This window comes from Podarcis erhardii, assembly GCF_964252035.2.
Source record: "Podarcis erhardii genome assembly, chromosome: 6".
Classification (NCBI taxonomy): domain Eukaryota; kingdom Metazoa; phylum Chordata; class Lepidosauria; order Squamata; family Lacertidae; genus Podarcis; species Podarcis erhardii.
In genome coordinates this window covers 57659950-57683846 of record NC_138510.1, presented here as the reverse complement: position 1 = coordinate 57683846, position 23897 = coordinate 57659950, and the positions used below count along the sequence as shown (strand labels likewise).

The window sequence follows — 23897 nt, the reverse complement described above, 5'->3', positions numbered from 1 at the left end:
TTACCTTCAAATAAAAATGTATAGGATAGATGTCTTTTGAGGTATAGAAGAGCAGGAAAGAGCAAGAGCAGCACTTCTTCATTTAACATGGGTAGAGATTAAGAGTCAGGTGCTTCCCATCATCCAGACTCTTAAAACGTTAGTGCATATTTTTACAGTACTCTTGTCCTCTACCTTGTGAGCAGCCACACTGAAACCACTGCACATAAATGAGGATGTCAGAATTTGATTCCGAATATTAAAACATTCCACTAACTCAGGGATGGGGAACCTGTGGCCCTCCAATGTAATACTACAGTACCCATCATCCCTGACTGGCCTCCGCTTCAGCCTCCAAGTCTGGTCTGCTCTCTGCCACAGCCTCTTCCTGCTCAGCAAACCCTGTTCCCTCTTCAGCTTCTGACACCTCCTCCTTCTCTTCTCCTTCTTCTGTCTCTGAACACTCGTTGCCGTCGTCCCACCATCAAGGCCCTCACTCTGAGCCTTTCCCTGGGGCTTCCTTTGGGGGGGTTTCCCCGCTGGTGCCTCCCACCATTTCTCTGCATCCAGCTAGTCCATGACACCAGTATTCTGTATTCTAGAGGCACTGACACCTTTCTGTTTTCCTTCCCAACAGCGTGTAGCATTAAGCCTAGAAGACGATGGGTTACCATGAGGACCGCACCTGCACCAACCCCACAGCCGGTGGATTGATAGATATGCACTGAACACGCCTGCTGTGGATCACGGAGTCCACTTTCTTTTATCTCCTTCTCTCCTTTAACGGTTTATTTATGTTGCAGAAGGGTAACCACAAAGTAATAATGAACTGCAAACATCCAAAGGATGTGAGAGTTTTGTATGTATAATCTTTTATACACCTTTTAAGCTTCTTGCACTATCCATCCGTAATGGCGAGGAGGCTGCTCTACTGTGGGGCTACTAACTCGGTGTATAGAACCAGCCAGACCCAAGGGTCGGTAGCATATGTGTCATTTTTAAAAGCTATATTTATAGAAATTTTGTAAATATGTCGGACATACTTTGTGGCTATCCATCAACATAAGAAAGAAAAGGAAAAAAAGAGGTCTATACAAGCCGTTTAGGATATTTATTAACAAATTCTGGATATAAGGTTTGTTCTGTACATACACTTAGAGGATGAGAGTATTTATTTTTTGTATGCTTGGCTCGCTGTGCATAGATTATCTGTGTATAAACCTATCTACACTGGATAGGTATATAGACATACGCATATATAAATAAGTATATATATATATATATATAAATATATATATATATGAATATATTTTAGAAAGACTAGCCCAGCTTTATGGGAAATAGGGTAATAAAATTCTTAAGGGATGTTTTGTGGAAGATTTTGCTTTGAAATCTAAAGCCTCTGAGTAAGGATTACAGCTGTTACAGTAGGATAGTCCATGACTGTCAAAGAAACAAATGTGCCCACATAATGAACAAACCAAATTCTGTCCTGGCAGATGAACCAGCTCATGGCTTAGACGTCTTTGCACAATTGTTGCACTCCAGGAAATCCTCATAGGCAACAGGAATTCTCACTCACACACATGGTGAACCTCCCAAATACGATTCCCCATTCATTGTTAATGGAGGGAACAGCTTTGCACAGAAAGGGCTGTGTCTTCTCTCCACTGAAGTGAATGGGGAAGCCCAGAACCTCAGCACAGACATTGATGGCAATGCCTGCAATCCCAAACCATTAATCTGGCAGGTTTAGACATACATTAGCAAGTTTAGGGTGCCAATCTTAGCATCTATTCAAAGAAGTCTCGTTATGTTTAACTGAATATACTTCAAAGTGTGCACGTTTAGGATTACGCTTAATGGGGGTGAGTTGGGTTGCTCTGCCCCATGGATTATTCTCAGTTTTGATTTGGTTATACCTCCCACCCCGCTTCAAAAAACCAACAGCACACAGGACAAAAAAGTCAATGATAAAGGTGACAGTGGTATCCAGAGAGGTCATCTGAACACTTTCCTATGACAGATTTCTGTAGCTTTTGAACATTAAGACAAATGGCACTGAGTAATATTATTCTCTCAAGAGTATGTCTACACCAGCACAACTTTACATTGTTTTTTACTTCACTCTGATTAGCTTTGTGCTTTGTTGTACTGGTCTTAATTTGTACCCATTTCCCTACATTCATGCAATTCCTCATGGATTTCCTTTGTGGGGTGGTTTAAATCATGGCAAATTCATGCTGCTATAACAATTCACCCTTGCACCCATCTCTGTAACAATAGCTTTAGTATGAGGTGGTGGGAGAAACTTTAATGCAGCCCTATGCATGTTTACTTGGAAGTAACTGAGCAATCCTAATTCCCAGTCTGCATAAGTGGAGGGGTTTAGGGTGTAGCTTCCATCTGCTGTGATCAGTGAACCTGAGGTATGTCTGTGGGAATGTCAAGGAGCCTAGATTATTCAAAAACAGAAATACCTTTTTTCTCTTTCTCAAAAAAGAAATGAGAGAGGTATATATTTGGGCAACATTAACAAGGTACTAACCTGCATGTGAAAAACACCTGTAGAGTGGAATGCTAGCCAGGGTGCCAAGATGCAAACTAAGACAAAGGCAGAAGTTGAAGAATTCATGAAAATATGCTGGTGCAGACATACATCACACTTAATCATAGTTTAGCATAATGAGAATGAGCTGCAGCAAACCTCAGGCTCATATTCTTCCTTTCTCCTCCAGAGCAGCTGCTAGGAGGAGTTTGGAAGCTTTCACTTCAGCTTATAATTAATCATAGTTTGGTGCATCATCTGAACTGCGCCAACTGTGGTTAATTTTAACTGTGGCTCTTTTGAAACAGCCAACTTCAAACCATAGTTAACACTAACCATAGTTTAGGGTGCAAATGACACACTGAACTGCTGCTCATTGAAATCAGAAGCAAAGGCTCCCAAGCTTCTCACAGCCACACTGGAGGCAGGGAAGCACTCATTCATCCAAACATGTTGATCTGTTTTTATACACACCCTGTGCTAATTTCTGAAGACTGGTTCATACTATTAGCTTGTGTGTCGGGACTTCACTTTTTTCTGTGCAATATGCTGCAGCTTATCTCGTCATTGCTTGTTTATATAAAGCTGTTGAGTTTCTTCCTGCAAACCTTTTATCAGTAGTTCCTCAATGAGAAGATCAGTAAGGACAAACTTTCCCTGAAAGGCATCTTGGCCACCACTACTGATCTTCCCCTGCAATCCATGTCTTGGAATGTGTCCTGGGATGCATTTTCAATAGATGGGCTGTGAGGACCAAAAAGATCCATGTGGTCGGAATATTCATCCTTAAACATGTCCCCAGAATCCCCTGCAACATGCGTAAAGTTACTCAGTAGACAAGTATTCGAAAGGGTCTATTGAAGGTAGAAAGTTTGAAAATTGTTGAGCTAGCAGATATGGGAAAGCAGAAAATGTACTCCCCCAGAGTCCAGAACAGTCTGGCCATGATTCAGCCCAAGATAAAAATTTGTTATCATTATCTTCCCTTCCCCCAAATAGTTCAGGGCAACACATGTGAGTCCCTCCTCCTTTTATCTTCTCAGCAACCTTGCGAAGTAGGTTGGGCTGAGAATGAGTGACAGAAAGCTTCCTGACAACAGGAATTTGAACCTTTGAGGTCTAATTAAACTTTTGGCTGAATAATTTATTATTTGTACCCCACCCATCTGACTGGGTTGCCCCAACCACTCTGGGCAGCTTCAACAGAATATAAAAAACACAAGAAGACATTAAAAACTTCCCGATTCAGGGCTGTCTTCAGATGTCTACAGAAAGCCATAAAATTGTTGAATTCATATAAATCTGTAGCTGTCTACGGCCACTGAACCTCCAAACTGCAATCATTCTGGTTATTTTCCCTGTAGTTACTCTCCTGCAGCTCCTGTAAAATGCAAAGTTTCCAGTTCACCTGTAGTCTTTTCAGATCGATCCACTAGCACAAGAATCCCACTAGAACTGAACAGACATTTTGTACTGCTTAGTAGTCTCAAGTTAACATCAGTAACTTAAAACCCTGGATTGACATTATGAAGGAATCTCCATCTTGCAGGAAACACTTAACATGATGTGGAATCAGGCCTTTGATTTGAAGTTTAATCGTTATGAATAAAAATTTGCTATTTTTATACTTGAGTCTATTACAAAATGTGACTGTTTGATTTATAAAGGCCACACTGTTGTTTCTATATCACTTTCAGAAAATAAATAATTTTGCAAACATAATGGCCAACCCACTTTCATAAAAGAAATCCACTTGCACAATGGATACTTTTCTTATGGATTCTCTTCTCCTCCTTCTAGCCGCTTATTTCTCCCAAAAATTCTGCTCTGGAGGTCCGCTACCTCTCCAGAGCAGATTTTAGGGGACATGCAAGGGGGAGTGATGAGAAGAAGCAGCTCACTTCCACTATGTTGGATTTCACCTCAAGTGATTTAAGTGATGACTTTTGTATGGTAAGCAGCCGTTGCAGATGAAGCCCAGCTGGCACGGTTTTCATATTGCTTTATGCCACCTCAGACAAAATGCCTCACAGGTTCCACTGCAGATACGACGTGATGTATGGATATATTTATGTGTGGACTCGTCATATTACACACTCGTGGTTTTTATTTTTTCAAAATCTACTGCAGAACACTCCCCAAACTATTTGATACTTGAAACTCAAGTTTGCATTCTTTCTCCAACAGATGCTGGTCTAACAAGGCCTCTCTTCTCTACTTTTTGACTGTTTTTGGCATACATCCAGTTACAGATAGGTAGCCATGTTGGTCTGCCATAGTCAAAACAAAATTAAAAAATTCCTTCCAGTAGCACCTTAAAGTTAGTTCTTGGTATGAGCTTTCGTGTGCATGCACACTTCTTCAGATACCATGAGTATCTGAAGAAGTGTGCATGCACACGAAAGCTCATACCAAGAACTAACTTAGTTGGTCTTTAAGGTGCTACTGGAAGGAATTTTTTAATTTTGTTTTGACTTTGGCATACATGACAGCTTGGCTTGGACAGCATGATGTGCATGAGCTGGAACAAACCCAAATGATCATCAGGCTCACACACTCTCCCCCTCCCCTCTCTTCCACCAGTGTGGCTGGGAAGAAGACTTTGGCACTGTTTACTTTCATTTTTACTGCCTCTCAGGCTATATGCATATTAACAGCTTAAAACTCAGCAAGGTCCTTTTCCCACACTCCTTTTCGAGTCACTTTTTTTTTTACACCACTATACACCTCAGAGATGGAGCAGGGATGTCTGCACCCAATGCTCATTATCTCATTTGTTCCCCTGCATCAAACTATTCAGTTAAGTTGTCATCTACACATGTGCAACAGTTATCTTCAATGTACATATCTCAGCTTAAGCACAGTTTATACTTTCAAATTAGATGGAAGCTGATTTGAGAGGAAGTGCATTAAATAGCATTACTTCTCAAGATACATATTGTGGATAACATCATATGTATTCGGCTTCAAACACCAGTGGTGTGAGCATACTGGACCAGGAGTAAACATTAATAAGTGCACAGTCTCAGTTGATTGTTGGATGCAGACCAAAAACTGAATTGTAACAAACGGGTCAATTTCAAAACCAGTCAATTTCAAATCATGGGTGAGCTGGCTTGTTAAATTAAAATAAATTTAATTAACCAGTGTTGTTGTAAACCACAATCCCAGATTCGCATCCAATAGCAAGCCAAAAAAATGAAAAGTAAACACTGCTGAAGTCGTCCTTCCCATTGTGCAGGAAGAAAGGGAACAAGAGGTGCTTGTTTTCTAACATGCATATTGTACTAAGCCATGGTTTAGCATGACATGCAAACCAGGTCAGAGTTTCCCATGTTTTCTGGTATCCGTGGTTCATCTCCCAGTTGCAAAAGCAGTTTATTAAGCAGCACTTGGGAGGAAGGCAATAGTAGTTACTCATAAAAATGTAAGGATTGGTACACCTGCAGTACTCAGTGCACAGCCCTTTTTCACAGTCAGTCAGCTGTTTCACACATGTCTATACATCAGGTGTGGGGAGCCTTTGGCTTGCCTGACATTGCAGAATTATAACTTCCATCATCCCAATGCTTGCTGGGACTCATGGGAGTTGTAGTTCAGCAACATCTGGAGTGTCAAAGGTTCTACACATCCACTATATATTACTTGTGTGGTATGATGACTCTCCAGCTGAATGTTTGAACTGTCCTCATGGAAAATGTTGTTTTATATGAAATCTGTGATAGTTCATTCACATGTGTGAGTCATCTCTTAATGACAAATGAGTGATGAAATCATGTTTGAACTGGCCACACAGGTCCCATTAAAAGAGTGTTTGTTTTTTAAGGATGTAGTATAATTTGCACTTTCAGAAGGATATGCCCTTTGTTTATAACATGTATTGAAAAACAAGTATTTCCCATTTCTACTAGATTTTGCAAACAGAGGCCTATGAGTAAATACATACTTTTGAAGAAAGCTGGAGAGGGAGAAAAGAAAATGTGATTCACTTGTTAATTTTACTACAAGGTCATGCACTATGTGCATGAAGAACAATAACAAGGAGAGATCTTTGTATGTAATAACTGTAACTAACCTCAATCTGTAAATAGATTTGAAGGCTCTACAGTTTTGATACTTTTTTAAGAAAAAACAATAAAAACCTTGTATAAATCCCATGTGTAAAAAGGCTGGAATTCCCCCCCCCCAAATCATTGTAAATTACTATGATGTGACATTTTCCTGCTTTCCAACTTGACAGATTTGTAACTAAATCAAGTCAATAACCAAATTTTCTTTTAAAAAAAGAAAAATGATTTGTTTTCCATGTGTTAATTGGGAGCGTTATAATCTTGTTTAACATTGTAACCATTTCTGACCTCTGTCTTTGTCATATGGAAGTTTCATTAGGATGCGTTCTTGCTTGGTGCCTTTTGTGTTTCTGTTTTTCTGAACAAAAGGTCTAGGGATTTGGGATGTGGGAGGGCTCTGCTATTTATAACATTTGCTGTACTTACATCAGTAGGGGGTACTGAAAACCAAATGAATACATTTGTAAGACAGTGCACTGTTTCTATAGAGATTAAATTTTTTTATTGGCAGATTGTAATGTGTTGTTTTGTTTAATGACACCCACCACCGCTGAAGAAAATATCAAACTGCTCCTAAGTCAACTTGACAGATTACACACACAAGCCTACACATGGGTTTAGCACAAATGGCTAATTTCAGTATGAACACAAACATAGGTTAACCATTTGTAGGATGTCATTGGCCTAAATTGGAAGCAAGCAGGAGGGCTAATGCTTCCACATTTACAAAAATTATTTGCCTTGATTTATATTTTACATGTCACAGGTGGTTATTTACAAGCTTGTTCTGACTCGTGGACTTTCAACATCAGAGTCTTCCTCTCATGAAACTAGTCAGTTCTCTCAATAACTGTACCTTTTAGCTACTTGCAAAGAAAAGCTACTTAGGCTACAGTCCAACATATATTCACTTAGGAGTAAGTCTCATTAAAGTCAATCAAACTTTATTTTTTTTTAAAACCCTTTATGCCAGTGCTATTTTTCTAGAAAAAGAGACAGACAACATCAATTGGCATAGCCAACTTCAAAATACGGTAATTAGAAAACACTCTTGTTTTCTAATGACATCTATATTTAGTAAAACTTTTAAAAAATTTTAAAAATTGGTTGTGGATTTCCTATCGCGCACATCTGCACTGGGTTTGTTTTTTTCAAGTATACATATGCCAGGGGCAGGGCGACTGTAACACCAATATAACTGTCTTCTCTACGTCCCCACCCTCCAAATGTGCTGTATCTGAACTGCACAATGTGCTTTTGTCTTTCAAGCATGCCCTTGGAAGATTCCCAAGGGATGAAATGGGACATACATTCCTTCATCAATCCCACAAACACACCAAATGGGATTTATAGTTTTGCTGTTCACTGAAATGCTGTGGATTCAATACAAATTCAAGTGTTCAATGCAAATCCTAATTTAATCCATGTTATCCCTACTTGGTGATCCAATTAAAGTCAATGCAATCCCTGGCGCCAATTTTGGCGTTCCTGTACCCTGAAAGACCATAAACAGTTCACATATCCTGGCTGAATAGTGAACAATATAGTTGCCACATTGTCTGTCTCAGGATTTCAGTGCCTTTAGCAACTTTGCAGAAACAAGACACTGTACAGCCTTCTCCATGGCTACATCAAGGAGGCACTGGATAAATTTAGGGTTGCTCCTGAGCATATACCAAACGCCTTCCCATCCTATGTAAAAGGCAGAGCACGTCTGAGCATATGTAGGGGGCAGAAGGCTCCTTTCAAAAAATAACCACCAGAATTTAAAGCGCACCCCCCTCGCGGATTTGTAACCTGTCAGGCAACTGCCAATATGAAATTTGGGCTAACCGGACAACCCCAACTGAATCATTGCCAGTCATCTCGTGTTAGGACCCTCCCTAGGTTGGCACCCCAGAAATGCTGAAGCTCTTCCCTCGCTCTCTTCTGAGCGTTGCTGGGTTTAACCGCAACGTTTAACGGGGCTGGAAAGCGATCGGTAGAAGCATTTCTTCCAAGCAGAAATTCATTATTTTTAATGGGGCTCCCCTTTGCTATAACTTTTCAGGGGGCGGAGGTGCAATTCACAAATACAGCTCGCTAAAATCCTGCTTTGAAATAATAATAATAATAATAATAATAATAATAATAATAATAATAACAACAACAACAACAACAATAATATGCTTTTTATCGCTGTTAATAGCAATTCATCCCCCAAAAGATATAGAAATCCCATACCCTATTTTGCCCTGCAATAAACATGCCAAAGCGGGAAAAGAGCCCGGAAGCTAGGCAGCCTATATGAATCTAACCATAAGTCTATACATCGGCCTGGGTCTAGCGGCTCCGCTCTACTTGACCCTCGTCATCACTATGGCGAAAGCCCTTTGCACTTCGCATTGGAAGTTAAAGCAGGGCATTTAAAGTCGGAAGTGAACATAGATATTGACAGCGATGGCGTTTGACTCTATCACTCTTCTATCTCTATGGTCTTTAAACTGCGCAGTGAGGCCCGCGACAAGCAAAACCTTGAGTCGTCCGTGTGCGCCTGCGCAACCCTGCCCTTCGATGACGCACATTTCCCGCGCTAGCTCGCTCGCTTGCAAGGAGCTTCCCGTGCGCGGTGCATGCTGGTGTCTCGGCGGGCCGGCGGGGCATATGCGGCTATGGCGAGCGACTTCTACCTGCGTTATTACGTTGGGCACAAGGGCAAGTTCGGCCACGAGTTTCTCGAGTTCGAGTTCCGCCCTGACGGTGAGGCTCAGGGTTTCCGCTTGGGGAAGGCGAGAGAGGAGCTCCCGGGGACCTGAAGCCTGGCGGGACGGAGGAGCGAGGGAGCCCCGGGAGGGAAGAAGGGGCCTGTCGCCTGAGGAGGGAGAAGAGACCCCCGGGGGGGGGGTTGGCGTGGAGGGAGGCGGGAAGGGGGTATTGCTCGTTGAGAAAAGGAAATGGGGTCGGGGGAAATTAGCCATTGCCCGAAGAGAGGAAGGTGGCTCCTGAGGAGACCTGCGTTTCAGTAGCAAGAGGGGTTGGTAAGTGGCAGGCAGGCATCGGTCCAGTAGACCTGAAGGAGCATCTCCACCCCCATCGTTCTGCCCGGACACTGAGGTCCAGCGCCAAGGGCCTTCTGGTGGTTCCCTCACTGTGAGAAGCAAAGCTACAGGGAACCAGGCAGAGGGCCTTCTCGGTAGTGGCGCCCGCCCTGTGGAACGCCCTCCCAACCAGATGTCAAAGAGAAAAACAACTACCAAACTTTTAGAAGACATCTGAAGGCAGCCCTGTTTAGGGAAGCTTTTAATGTTTAATAGGTTATTGTATTTTAGTGTTCTGTTGGAAGCCGCCCAGAAAGGCTGGGGAAACCCAGCCAGATGGGAGGGGTATAAGTAATAAATTATTATTATTATTATTATTATGTGAAACCCTCAGTGGGGTAAAGTAAGTTACAGTTTTTGACAGAGGGTTTTTGAGAGCTGTCTTTTCCTGCCGGTGCAGGAGTGCTAGAATAAGATCCTTCTTAGAGTTTATGGGGAGAGGAAGGGAGAGGGAAATTGGAGAGAAAAGCATCCCCTCTGCTGTGAAGGCACTGAAAAGCTGGTCGTACACCCTCCCTGTTGGTTGACTGAGGAGGGAGCAAGTCACTCCTTAAAGTGGTCCAGAACACTTCCCTTTGCAGGGAGCAAACTCTACTTGCGAGTAATGGTCTTTGTGAGCCTGCAGAACTTGGGTATATCTAGGGTGGGTGTATGCTGAACAGAAAGGGGCTTAGAAACCAGGTGTTTTTAAGTCACTGGGCAACAGTTATCTCTGTGGCCTGACTTTCAACCCATTGCCTTCTTTAGCCCCTTCAAGACTTTGCAGGCACAAGTTAAAGGGAAAAATGTAAATTAAATTAAGCCCAAGTTCTGTGTTGCTTTGTGTAGTGTAGTGTTGAATGTCATATTGTCTCTTTCAACAGGGAAACTGAGATATGCAAACAACAGCAATTATAAAAATGATGTCATGATCAGAAAAGAAGTAAGTTGACTGTGTTTAAATAATTTATAGAATTTTGTATTCTACAGCATGAGTTCTCTGGGTACCTCACAACACAAATTAAAATATAAACGTAATATAAAATATTAATTTAATTTTTATTCATTTAGTTAATAAAAACAAATTAAGCAGGTGGAAAAATCTTGACATCTCTTGTATTTTAGCTGTATCTTTGATTTAGAGTGACCAGTGGATGTCTTGAGTTTATATAACTGTGTATTCAGTGCAAGCCATTAAATTTGCCTATTATTGTCTTTTACTACATATCTAATGTTCCCCTTTTAGCTGCATTATTGAAACTTGGGCTCAAAATATTAAATTGTAGCTAGTAGAATTTAGCTTTTTGTTTCTCTACATATCTCCACACATCTTAAGTGTATGTATTTGGATAGTAAAAATCTGCAAACTACAAAAAATGTCATAAATAATTTATGTCTGTATCTCAAAAGTTATATCTAGTATTCACTCTATAAATTTGTTTGCAGATGTTTTGCCCAATATATGCTGAGCTCATTCCAGTGGATAGCAAAGCATGTACTTAGTTATTGATCAAAATAAATTAATACACATACTTCAACAAGCAGGTAGTGGGCAAATGACACACACGTATTTCTATACTAAACTTTATTTTAAAGTTAAAATGCTACTATTTACATGCTGCTGTAGGCCTACGTACACAAAAGTGTGATGGAAGAGCTAAAGAGGATAATCGATGACAGTGAAATCACGAAAGAAGATGATGCATTATGGCCACCTCCTGACAGAGTTGGTCGGCAGGTTAGCAAATTCACGGCTTCCCTTATTTATATAAATATTTTAAGCTGACAGGTGTACAGCAGTTAATGTGTACACTTGCAGCTGCTATTTCTGTAAACAGATGGGTGGGAAATCTTATATCTGTTTCTTGTGAACAGAATATCTTGTTGGAGTAGATCTTGAAAGACATCTGGGAGAAAGTTATTGGAGGTGGGAACGAGCAATCCATATCTCTCCTCTTTCTCCCTCCCTCCCTCCCTCCCTCCCTCTGGGTAGGTGTGAAATGGTCATTTTATTATTGATCTTCAAACAGTGCTCTGAAATTATTTATTTATTTTTCCAGGAGCTTGAAATTGTAATTGGTGATGAACACATCTCTTTTACCACATCAAAAATTGGTTCTCTTATTGATGTAAATCAGTCCAAGTAAGTGCTCTTTGACCAGCCGCCCCAACCGTTGTAGTGCTCTTTTTGAAGACTATTCACTAAGCTAGTTTTGTTAGCGGATTGGAAAGAAGGTGAGGCAGAAGCAGTACAGCTCTGTCCAGTTGTCTTGCTTAAGATGCCTCTATAAATGCTGTACCATGTATTTGTGGCCAATCTGGAAATACAGTTATTACATTGATTTTAAGTAATAATAATTTAGTAAACCTGAAGAACAGCATATAGAATTTGTCTCAGCTGTGGCATTGCATTATTTGCTCACTCATTTAACTCAATCTACCCTGAGGACAAACAGAACCTTTCATAAATGCCCTACTAAAGCCATCTGGTTTATCCCCAGCTGCTAAAAGCCAGTCAAATAAATCTTGCAGTACAGTGGTACCTCAGTTTAAGAACAGCTCTGCTTACGAAGTATTTGGTTTACCAACTCTGCAATACTGGTAGTGTCCCGGTTTGCGAACTTTACCTCGGTTTAAGAATGGAAGCTGAACGGTGGAAGGACACTGGGGGTGGGAGGCCTCATTAGGGAAAGCGCGTCTCAGTGTAAGGATGGTTTCGGTTTAAGAACAGACTTCCAGAACGGGTTAAATTCATAAACTGAGGAACCACTGTACTACCAAAAGATGCTTGGATTTTGATAAGTGACTAGGAGATTCTCAATCCTGAGTTCCTGAAACAGAGTATGATTATGAGTTGGTCACATAATATTTTTAAAAATATTTTATTTCTATTTGTTTTTCCTTTTGCACTTCAGGGATCCAGAAGGTCTAAGAGTGTTTTACTACCTTGTCCAGGACCTCAAGTGTCTCGTCTTCAGCCTCATTGGATTACACTTCAAGATTAAGCCAATTTAAATTGTATGGATTTAAATTTGTACTGTAAAGTTTCTTTCGGTGGGGTCACTTTCCATTCCTTATCTCTCATTGGTTTTATGTATGTCAGATTTTTTACAGAGTGAATTTAATAAATGCTAAAAAGCTTTTTTCCCCTTTTTATTTAAAATGTGTTTGTTATCGAAACTAAACTTTTGGGAAAGCATTAAGATTTTTTAAAAGTATGGCTGGCTTAATTTCTGCAGGGAAGGGAAAATGAGGGTCAGCAACACAACAATATGGACATTTTTAAGTATCGGTTAACGCCTCCCTTTTTAGTGAGGTTTTAATGAGGATTAGATAGTTGATATCCCTGTGCAGTATTGAGGCTGATTCTCGGATGTCAACACCATTAATACATGGAAGAGCTGTTTCATACATTTCAATGAATGTTTGTCTACTTGCTTTGAAACATTACAGCTGGGAGTAGAATCCCTTCTCCAGAGTTCCAGAAAAGTGAAAAAAGAAGAAATTTGCAGGGATTGGATAACAATCTCCACTAAAAGATTGTTGAAAGAAGGTGTTAGGTACCAAAGGACAATAGATATGAAACTTGTCTGATACATAAAAGGAGCGATGAGCAGTGAAGTCGTCAAGTTTGCTGCTGAAACCAAATTGCTTTGATATCTGGGTGGTTAAAACAATAAGGGGTTGCAGAGAGCTCCAGAAGAATCTCTCCAAATTTGGCAGATGGACAGTTAAATGGCAGGTGCAATTCAGTGTAAGCAAGTGTTACACATTGGGGCAAAGAAAAACAAAAACGTTTTGCATATATGCCCATGGACTCTGAAGTGGTGGTTTCTGACCAGGAAGAAGACCTTGTAATTGATATCTCAAAGATGTCAACACAGTGTTCAACAGCTGTGAAAAAGGTGAATATTATGATAGGAATCATTAGCAGAAGGACTGAAAGTAAAACTGCTGTACCAGCCTTGGGTGCAAGTGCACTTGGACTGTGTTACCTATGTTTTAAAAAGCACCCTCTCCCTTTTGAAACTAACAAAAATGGCACAAGTATTGTTAGGGAAGTGGGACTCTGGGGATACTGTACACCATGCAAAACATGTCTGCAACACTAATGCCACATTGTACTCATTGCAATGGCAGCACTAGCTGGGGAATGCACTGCTAAAGTTTGTGTAGATTATAAAAGATCAAAAAGTATTAGCTCATTTGCAGACTATTTTCTAGGGTTTTTTATTTTTTGATAAGAATGCACATCCACCCTCCACCTCAAAAAATGCAAAAATAAAAACAAGACTTGAATCTTACAGGGAAATGGACTGCAGGGTGAGGGTTGTTTTACAAAAAATAAAAAATGCTGCAAATGTAACTACAGGTGACACTCAATTTATGCTGGGGTTACTGTCCATGGTGGATAGCACCTACAGCCAGAATCGCTATAGTCAAAACACATTGGGTTCAGTGGTGTGTAGGCAAGTGCTTTTAAAACAAGAGGCATTTTCCTGTTTAAACTCTGGGTGGCTATCTATCGCTGGCATGTAATCCACCTCACGCAGTATTGAATCTCAACCACCTCATCCTTGTTTCCTGGACGCCTCCTCAGGATAGGCTGGCTAATGGATCGACTATCTAGTTTAGCTGAGAGGCAGCCATCTTGAGTAAGGGCAAGTTCCAGCTTCGACGCCCTTTAGGCCCAAGAAAACGGCAATGTATCAAGTCTCGCGAGGCTTGATTCACAGCGGCCCCGCTCTCAGAGACGCTGGGTCTCTGCAAAGACCCCGCAGCTCCGGTGTGATCCTGCAAGTGCCCGTGTTTGGGAAGGAAAGCAAGCTCGCTCGCCTCAGAGGCTTTCCTCTGGCCACCTGAAGCCATGGGGGTAAGAGAAAGCTTCACTTGTGCAAAGGCGACGTGAGCTGGGGCTGGGGCTGGGAATGCCTCGAGTACATGAGCTGACACGGTGACTTCTCTTTGCAGAAGATCGGGCTGCAGCTCAAAGCCACTCTGGAAAATATTACAAATCTCCGGCCGGTGGGGGAGGATTTCCGATGGTATCTGAAGGTAGGGCCTTCGACGGGTGTTACCTGGGCACGCTATACATACATACATACACACACACACACACACACGTACACACGTGCACTTGGTTTGCAATGACAATATTTCCTGTATTGCTTTTTTTTATATATAATATTTTATTTGGATTTTTCAAACTTAAATGCAAAAATAAAAAACAGTATAACATATATTATAACATCTTTTCATAACATCTTTGGACTTCCTCGCGCCTCCCGCTCCCATATTTCCTGTATTGCTACACGTCGATGTTGTTTACTGGCCTAAGGATTTATTCTTCGTTCATACTGAAACATTAAAACCACATTGAATTTAGCAGTGCTAAAAGTGGCAGGAAATGTTATTACATGACCTAAGCCTTCAGTTAGTGGGATTTGCTGGCTCTTGGTACATTGTAAGTCTTTGCAGAGTGCCTTTCTCTCCTCACTAACCACAACCAATATCCCATACATCTGGTATTAAAGGTAAAGGTAAAGGGACCCCTGGCCAATAGGTCCAGTCGTGACCGACTCTGGGGTTGCGGCGCTCATCTCACTTTATTGGCCGAGGGAGCCAGCATACAGCTTCCAGGTCATGTGGTCAGCATCACTAAGCCGCTTCTGGCAAACCAGAGCAGCGCACGGAAACGCCGTTTACCTTCCCGCTGGAGCAGTACCTATTTATCTACTTGCACTTTGACGCGCTTTCGAACTGCTAGGTTGGCAGGAGCAGGGACCGAGCAACGGGAGCTCACCCCGTCACGGGGATTCGAACCACCGACCTTCTGATCAGGGATCATTTTATTAAATCAGTGGATATGGATATTGTTTCGTAGTTTTCCTTGAGCCCCGACACTACAAATGCTGCTATAGACATTTTTTTCACCATTGCATTGTGTACTATGTTCATCTCACTGGTTCTTTTTTGCCATCTTATTGCTCTTTGTTAGCATTTCTGCCATGCAGTTGGCAACTGGCATGCTTTCAAATGAATATGCAAGCAATGCCCTCTCATGCTGCCCCACCACACCTATGGATGCTGTGCACTTACTGTTGGAAACTCAATGGGACTTGTTTCTGGATAATCATACCTATGATTGTGTTGTCTGATATATAAATATTGTAGTCATGATTATAGTGAAAGTGCACACTTACAGGTTTGGACCAATTTGGGCTGCAGTAAATGCAGTTGTATGTCATTTCTGCAACATAAGGGTGGAAATTCCGTCCTTGTGCACCACAATAGCACATTTCCCTTCTATAATTCATTCTAGGAAGCCTCTCAGATCTGTGAGACTGCTTTTGTGCTATATCTGGGGCTAATTTCCAACCATATGAAAATTGTTGGTTTAAGTTGTTATGGTGTTTAAGTTGTTGTGGTCTTCATTTTCATGGGAGTGCTACTTCTGCGATTCGTGTCCATTGCATACCTTTGTTTTTGAATCTTAACATCATTATTATTTTTTGTTTACCTGTTCTGCTGTTGACTCCACTAAGTGTCTCATTATTTGCGTCTGGTTTTCTTTACTTTTTCAGTTGAAGTGTGGAAACTGTGCTGAGGTTTCAGAAAAATGGCAATATCTACGGTTAATGGTAGGTCTCAGAACTACAACACAAGCATGCTAAGTTATCCATTTGTTGTCTGTGTGACATACACAGATCTATATTTGACTCAAATGATGCTGGAAAATGATAAAGTTACTTCTAGAAAAATGATTATATATAAATCATCTTCGGTGGCAAATCAACAAGTCTGAACAAACAGATTCAGCCTGAATCTAGAAGGAGCCCTTGGGAGGTGAGATCTTCATAAATATAAAAAATGTATAATTGTTACCCATTTATATAAGATGATATCTAACACTACAACTCCACTGTAGCAATAGATTTGCACGTGTGCAACAGAGCTTTCCCTTCCTTTCTTGCCCCTCCATCTTCAGTCTTCTCTAGAGTAGATCTCTGGAGCACATGAGGATGAGGGGAAATGGAAATCCAGCTGATGCTGTGGAAGCCAACTGGCACAGCATTCTATATATCCCATATCTTATATGTTCAAAAAATCTCTTGCAGATTAACTGCATGCATGTGGAAGCTTAACATCCCCTCCAACACACAGGGAAATGGACTTTTGTTATATGTACAAGGTGGGTTATTTTTTAGGCATTTTCTCAGGTAATTGCAGATGTTTTAGACTACAGTTCCATCAGCCTTAGCCAACACTTTACAGGATTAGGATTAGCCATTATTGGTGGGGAAAATAACTTTCTTTCCTGATGTCTCTTCTCTAAACTGTGAATGCCTTGATGTTGATGCCTCCCTTTGACATTTTTTTAGGACAGCCACCCTCTCAAAGGGGGCAGGGGAAGTGCCACAATGGTGCAGAAATGCAAACTGTGCTCCCGAGAAAACTCCATAGGTAAGCCTATCCATGCACCTCCATGCCTTTGGCATGAAGGCACAAAGAAGCTGAAAACTTGATTCTCTGCAGGCTGTGGGACCTAGTTAGATTTTCAAAATGGAGGGCAGAATATACTAAATTGGAGGGATATCTTCTAAGAAAATACAATTGGGGGGGGGTAATATTCCCCCAAAGCCAGGGACTATTGAGTACGATCTTTCCAAGCTTTATTCCAAGCTGGAACAAGTGGCATTCCATTTTTGTTAACCTTATAAGGATTTTCACTTCTGTTGTATAGTGTCACTATTAAAATCATCCTTACCATGCCATCTCTGCTTCCAGTATTGCTGGTTCCATTTGCTTTATGCTGCATTTGAGCCTAGTTGTCTATTCTTCCCTTGTTCCTATTTTTGAATACACTACTATTCCGCCTCGCTCCTCACCCCCTTTCAAGTGGACTTCTATTATTATCAACATTTTCTCACAGACATTGCAGTATTGCCATGCTACAAGCACAATTGTATGACATCCAAGGGGCAAAGGGGAAGTAGGTAAGAAATGCTGTCTCATAAGGACACTGTGTGCAGCCTGTGGAAAACAGCCAGACCCAGTTTGTGTCATTCCCATCCACACACATTTTTTTTGTACCCTGACAAGCTTAAGTCCCATGAAGTTTGCCTAGTTCTGACAGGCAGCCATGTTAAGGGACGCTGGGCATGCCAGCAGTGATGTTTGCAGTACAGGTTGTAAACGCTCAGTTAAATGCTGAAGGAGCGTGTAATTGGAACTGACAATAAACAGCAAATGACTGCAAGGCCCAAGTGACCATAAGTGCTGCACAGCTAAACAGGACTTAACTGTTTGGCATAATAATGCTCAGCATTAGTTCCAGTGCAGGTTTTTTTGCACAATTCTATATATGTCTACTCAGAAGTGAGTTTGATATGGCTTGCTCCTAGGTAAGTATGCATAGGATTGCAGCCTTTACCCCCATGTATTCGTTCACATTCTGTTTTTGAATGGGCCAAATGTGAAGAAGCTAAGCGGTTTTGTTTGTTTTTATGTGTATACAGTGGTACCTTGGTTTACTAACTTAATCCGTCCCGGAAGTCCATTCTTAAACCAAAGTGTTCTTAAACCAAGGCATGCTTTCCCATAGCAGTGGGGGACTCAATTTGCAAATGGAGCACACTCAACAGGAGGCAGAACATGTTCTACTTCCAAGGCAAAGTTCACAAACCGAAACAACTACGTACGGGTTTGCAGCGTTCTTAATCCAAGTTGTTCATAAACTAAGCTGTTCTTAAACCAAGCTCTGTGTGTGTGTGTGTGTGTGTGTGTGTGTATTCCAATGATTTTATTTCCCATTTAAACTAAGATTTACAAGCATCCTGCCAAACTGTTGCCATTTCTTTCCTCCCTTAGGAAGCTTGCCATTCTTGGAAAGGGAGAGCCAACAGAACAAACCAATTGTCTCTCCCCTGATGTCGGGCTAGGAAGTGGTGGTGGATTGAGCAGAGGAGCCCCTCCATTTTGCTTTACTAGCTAAAAAAACTTGTATAGTTACAGGGTATGTGGGCATCCTCACTGGCAGGAGGGGGAATTAGGATCACACTGTAAATGGCTCAGGTTTCGGTCTTAAACTTGCTTTGCAGAATTCAGTAGAACTTACTTGGTTAGGAGTGCACAGCTACACGTCATCTACTTTTTCTCCTTTCCCGGATTTATAAGTGGAGACATCTGGTTTTCAAAACTGGTCGATACCAAAGGAAATGATACACACAATGTGATTTCCACTGTTCTTTCATAGATGTGCTTCATTGCTATGTATTTTCCACTTCTTTCAGATATCTTAAGTCATACAATGAAGCCTTACAATGTAAGTTTTGTTGTATTTTTGTTATTGTGGATGTGGTATACTGGTCTTATTGGGCTTGATCCACACAGCCACAGTTTTGTATGACTCTCTGCATGTGGCTAGTACTATAAATGGGAGATAAACACAAGTACCTGGATTTACATATGGGTATACATTCATCTTTGCATTATGATTCCCCATTGTAAGCCTCCCTGACAATTTTGTTGGAGCTCAGCCTATAGAGAACCAAGCAAATTATGATGGATACTAATTATTCATATTGTGTTGATACTCTGTCTGCACATGGAAAGCTGAGTGGCGGGTGTGTTCTTGTTTTCCTTTTGTAGTGAGATCCCCTTAGAGTTGTACATGCGGAACAATTCTGCAGTGTGAGGAAGGCAATTGGGCAGATTAATTTAGTCTTCAATCCTAGAAACACTTACCTGGAAATAAGTTCCATTGAACTTGGAACTTACTTCTGAGTAGCTATGCCTAGAATTGCATTGTGGGTGATTCAATCACAGGACCTTCCCAAATGTTTGTTTTTTTGCCTCTAGGATAGAAAGGGAAAATATTTGTGCTGCTTTACATGAAAGCATTATTTGAGCATGCAGAACCCTACAGAAATGTAGTGATACATTCTGAGGATATTTCAAATCCATTGGATAGGAAGATGTAACCTATTTTTATTAGTTTGTCCTACTCAATGCATGCTTGATTCAACAGATATTTGATTGTTGATTATTTCGCTACAGCCTGTAGCTTAAAATGAGCTTCAGTGTTCAAGGTAAAATTTTCTTTTACCTTTTTGAATAACACTTGAATGTTTGCTTTTATCCTTTTCCTGGGAGACTGAAACTATTCATGGAGACCAACAAAAGTTCCTGAGTAACTTATTAGTGTTAGAATCATTGCATTATTTTGTATCTTTATGGGATATGATAACTTTGGAAATTTTGTGTTCTATTTTTATTCCTCTGATGTTACTTTGGCTTCATCCTAGGCTGAAGACAATGAGACATTTAAGACCATAGTGGAGTTTGAGTGCCGTGGCCTTGAACCAGTGGACTTTCAACCACAGGCAAGTTCTCATGAATGTTCTGCTGAGCATGAACCCTAAATTATAATTTAACTTGCTTTTCAGTAAATAGTCCCTTTGGGACCTAGTAACACAACCAGGAGACAAGAGACAGATGGTGATTTCCTAGACATGTATTTCTTGATAAAGTGGTATGTGCAATAGGTACATTTACAAGCTATTGGGTAGCATTCCACCAACAGTGGAAGCTCACACAAGGACTTCTGCTAGTGCAACAGGACTCCCCGCCAATGGAGAGGGTTGGGGAATCCCTGGAACAGAGTGGAGCGGGGGAAGGAGAGGGCAGATTGTTCAAACTGCTTAGTGCTTCCTTGAATTTCTCCCAGTACAGTATATTCTGAAAATCCTGAAATTATGCGGCACCCAAAATCCTACAAATTTTCAGCACACAGCAGGTGGTAGGAAATTCTGAGACTGGATAAGGGAGAATCAGCACAGGAGACTCCACATGTTCATGTAGACATAAGTTCTAGTTTTATATCTGCACAGGCCACAAACCTTGCAAGGTCAGTGGCCCTGAATTTTTTCCTTTTGTCCAAAGGCAGCCTGCTTAAAAAATGGATGAAGCACTGTATATTTGCAGAAGGAGGTGGGGTAGTCATTCTATTAGCATCTACCAGGAAACAAGGAGTATAGGTATTGGGAATTATACATTGTATTATTTACACTGATCATTGCTATTTCCTCTGTAATATGTTTGAAGGCTGCTTGTTCCTTTAACAGCCAGCAGGGGGCAGCTGGCCCATTCTAGACACTCTAGCAAAAATTTCAGTTCTCTACTAAACAAAATACTGTGTTTGGATCTCTCTGTAAAATCTTACATAATACAAAGACTTAAGATTTATTGTAGCACAGAGCATCTTTACGCAATAAACACTTAAGTTGTGCTGCAGTAAATCTGTTAGGGCTGAATCCAGTGCTAGTCATAGATGTAGACTAAGTTAGATTCATCCTTGTTGGATGTGGGATTTAGACTTCAAGGTGCCACAAGAGTCTGCTTTTTGCTGTAACAGATCAACAGGTAGCCTTCCAGGATTTCAGCATGGAGTCTTTTCAAAGCCTTCCCTAGACATGCCAGGAATTAATCATCATCATCATCATCATCATCATCTGGCTGAGCTTCCCCAGCCACTCTGGGCGGCTCCCAATCGAGTGTTAAAAACAATACAGCATTAAATATTAAAAACTTCCCTAAACAGGGCTGCCTTCAAATGTCTTTTAAAGATAGGATAGCTGCTTATTTCCTTCACATCTGAAGGGAGGGCGTTCCACAGGGTGGGCGCCACTACCAAGAAGGCCCTCTGTCTGGTTCCCTGTAGCCTTGCTTCTGGCAATGAGGGAACCGCTGGATCTCAGTGTCTGGGCTGAACGATGGGGCTGGAGACACTCCTTCAGGTATACAGGACTGAGGCCGTTTAGGGCTTTAAAGGTCAGCACCAACACTTTGAATTGTGCTCGGAAACATACTGGGAGCCAGTGCAGATCTCTCAGGACTGGTGTTATGTGGTCCTGGTGGCCACTCCCAGTCACCAGTCTAGCTGCCGCATTCTGGATTAATTGCAGTTTCCAGGACACCTTCAAAGATAGCCCCACATAGAGCGCATTGCAGTAGTCCAAGCGGGAGATAACTAGAGCATGCACCACTCTGGCGAGACAGTCTGCGGGCAGGTAGGGTCTTAGCCTGCGTACCAGGTGGAGTTGGTAGACAGCCGCCCTGGACACAGAATTAACCTGCGTCTCCATGGACAGCTGAGTCCAAAATGACTCCCAGACTGCGCACCTGGTCCTTCAGGGACTACTTTCATGCAACACAGCTGCTGAACCAATGAGCAATGGTCCTTCCCACACAGCTGTCCCCATGGATGGCATCTCAGCTGTGTTTCCAAGAATTCAGATCTGGTGCAGGAATGTATAGTTCTATATAGATCGATATAGTTATGTGTAGATCCCCTTTGTCACACAGGAGAGTTCCTTTGTTGTTTCTTTCCACCTGTATTGTTCCCCATATGGCTGTGTTCTAAAGAGATTTCTATGTTTATAGGCTGGGTTTTCTGCAGAAGGCGCAGAATCTGGCACACGTTTTGATGACATCAACTTGTTGGAAAAGGTACTGTCTCTGGAAAAAAAAATCTATTAAAATAACCTCACCTGCCCCTCTACCCACCCAAACAGACTTTTCAAACGTTTCCATTTGAAAAGTTAGCCCTGCATCCTTATATTAGATGTATCCACCACTATAAAGTTTTTGGGGCCAGAAGAGATTATCCTGCTTGCTTCGTGCTAAACAGGGGAGGGCTCTCAAGTAAAGGCAGGATCACTTTGAATCAAGCCTCTCATCTGACAGGTTCTACGTGGCAGTCTTTCTTCTTTGGACTTTGTGGTTCTCGATATTCCTTTTACCTTCTTGCAGCCAAACTAGATGTAACGTTAATAGAAATACAGTGGTGCCTCGCAAGACGAAATTAATTCGTTCCGCGAGTTGCTTCGTCTTGCGATTTTTTCATCTTGCGGAGCGCGGATTCCCCGGGTATTAACGGCTTTAAGAAAAAGGAAGCAAACCCGCAAGACGTTTTCGTCTTGCGAAGCAAGCCCATAGGGAAATTCGTCTTGCGAAGCAACTCAAGAAACGGAAAACCCTTTTGTCTTGCGCGTTTTTCGTCTAGCGAGGCATTCGTCTTGCGGGGCACCACTGTAAAGGGCATCTTTTAATTACAGAAATAGCAGCCAGAATGATACCAGGGCAGCCTCAAGATTTCTGGCAAGGGGTGTGTGAGCTCTTTCTCAATCACAGTATCAGCAAGAATATCTTTCTAACACTGCTATTTATATACCAAAGAAAGCTCCCATGGGAGCGGCATGAGAAGCTGCAGAGAAACTCCAACCTTGTGGTAGCATAATGTAGGGACAGGTGTAGCCCTGGAGTATTTAATATATGCAAAAATACAAGTCCCGGGAATACAAATTCAGATTGACTTCACTGTTGTTCTCTGTAGTGTTAGATGGTGTCAGATAAACTCTTGGAAAACTCAGGCTAGCAAATCTTCACACATAGCCTTCCTCAGCTGTGAGCAGCAGTGTCTGGATCAGCTCCATTTCTTGGCACAAAGATCAGTCTGTCTGGTGACCCACCAATAGCTCAACCAATTTAATCCTTTCAACTAGGGGAGATGGCAAGTAAGACTGTGGACTTCACACACAGAAAATCTGATTCCTTATACTAAAGATTTTCAACGAAGCTAATTTTTTTAAAAAAATACTAGGGTTGCAAGGAAGTTCATAATGTGCCTGAAATTCAGGCTGGACTCCTAAGCAGAGAATTCTAAAATTTAATGTGTATTTAACTCCACAGGACTGGAATGACTACGATGAAAAAATAAAGGAATCTGTTGGCATCTATGAAGTAACACATAGGTTTGTCAAATGTTGAAGCTTTTGTTTTGTGTGGGATCATTTTCTATGTTGCCATGTTTAAATTGTCTTTACAGAACCTAGAATAAAAGTCTTATACTTTCTGCAGGATTTATTTTTCCACACTTGTGGGCTTAGCTTTATTATTATACCAAACTCTAAAGAATAAATGCAAATAAGAATATTTATGCAGAAAAATATACTAGTTTTTAATCATGCTTACAGTTTGGTTAATGCTGGGATTGCCTCTTCAAAGAATTTGATTAACGTTTATTCATGTAAGGCCCAAGAGCTTTCATAGGAGGGTGGGAAAGATGCTCGCTCACCTATTGTAATAACTATTACTGCCATTAAAGTTCTTGGCTTCTCTCACATTTATGTATAATTGCAAGTGCCTTATACCTAGAAATGTATTTTGAAATCTTAAGAAGCT

At 41.3% G+C, this 23897-nt stretch overlaps 3 protein-coding genes and 1 long non-coding RNA gene across 9 annotated transcripts in view; all 4 read left to right on the top strand.

The window, feature by feature from the left end:
- LRP8 (LDL receptor related protein 8) overlaps positions 1 to 1130 on the top strand; it is a 192098-nt gene extending 190968 nt beyond the window's left edge. For all 4 annotated transcript variants that reach the window (XM_081866875.1, XM_081866873.1, XM_081866872.1 and 1 more), the window contains one exon: positions 617 to 1130. In XM_081866875.1, the coding sequence (XP_081723001.1) occupies positions 617 to 655 (39 nt within the window). In that variant the 3' untranslated portion in view covers positions 656 to 1130. The remainder of the gene's footprint in view (positions 1 to 616) is intronic.
- The window catches only part of LOC309344520, a 227565-nt gene that overhangs the window by 202995 nt on the left and 673 nt on the right, over positions 1 to 23897 (top strand). The window lies entirely within an intron of this gene.
- Positions 9168 to 12794, top strand: MAGOH (mago homolog, exon junction complex subunit). Its single transcript, XM_081866958.1, has 5 exons — positions 9168 to 9336; positions 10538 to 10596; positions 11281 to 11391; positions 11714 to 11796; positions 12569 to 12794. Exons 1-5 carry the CDS (start codon positions 9210 to 9212, stop codon positions 12666 to 12668), a joined length of 480 nt encoding a protein of 159 aa, XP_081723084.1. The 5' UTR covers positions 9168 to 9209; the 3' UTR covers positions 12669 to 12794.
- Positions 14351 to 23836, top strand: CZIB (CXXC motif containing zinc binding protein). 3 transcript variants are annotated; one of them, XM_081866954.1, is made up of 8 exons: positions 14354 to 14526; positions 14625 to 14708; positions 16238 to 16294; positions 17036 to 17117; positions 18947 to 18978; positions 19961 to 20038; positions 22098 to 22163; positions 23406 to 23836. In XM_081866954.1, the coding sequence occupies exons 1-8, from the start codon at positions 14521 to 14523 to the stop codon at positions 23481 to 23483; spliced, it is 483 nt and encodes a 160-aa protein (XP_081723080.1). In that variant the 5' UTR covers positions 14354 to 14520; the 3' UTR covers positions 23484 to 23836. The 3 variants fall into 3 exon arrangements, with proteins under 3 accessions (XP_081723081.1, XP_081723080.1, XP_081723082.1); XM_081866955.1 differs by lacking the exon at positions 14625 to 14708 and having other exon boundaries at positions 14351 to 14526; XM_081866956.1 differs by lacking the exon at positions 14625 to 14708 and having other exon boundaries at positions 14354 to 14558.

Excerpts from the sequence above, each read along its gene's own strand:
- MAGOH (XM_081866958.1), top strand. The coding sequence starts at position 9,210 with ATGCTGGTGTCTCGGCGGGCCGGCGGGGCATATGCGGCTATGGCGAGC. Across the intron at positions 9,337-10,537 it reads GTTCGAGTTCCGCCCTGACG|GGAAACTGAGATATGCAAAC; the intron begins GTGAGGCTCAGG and ends CTCTTTCAACAG. Across the intron at positions 11,797-12,568 it reads ATTGATGTAAATCAGTCCAA|GGATCCAGAAGGTCTAAGAG; the intron begins GTAAGTGCTCTT and ends TTTGCACTTCAG.
- CZIB (XM_081866954.1), top strand. Across the intron at positions 17,118-18,946 it reads CTCCCGAGAAAACTCCATAG|ATATCTTAAGTCATACAATG; the intron begins GTAAGCCTATCC and ends CACTTCTTTCAG. Across the intron at positions 20,039-22,097 it reads CAGTGGACTTTCAACCACAG|GCTGGGTTTTCTGCAGAAGG; the intron begins GCAAGTTCTCAT and ends CTATGTTTATAG.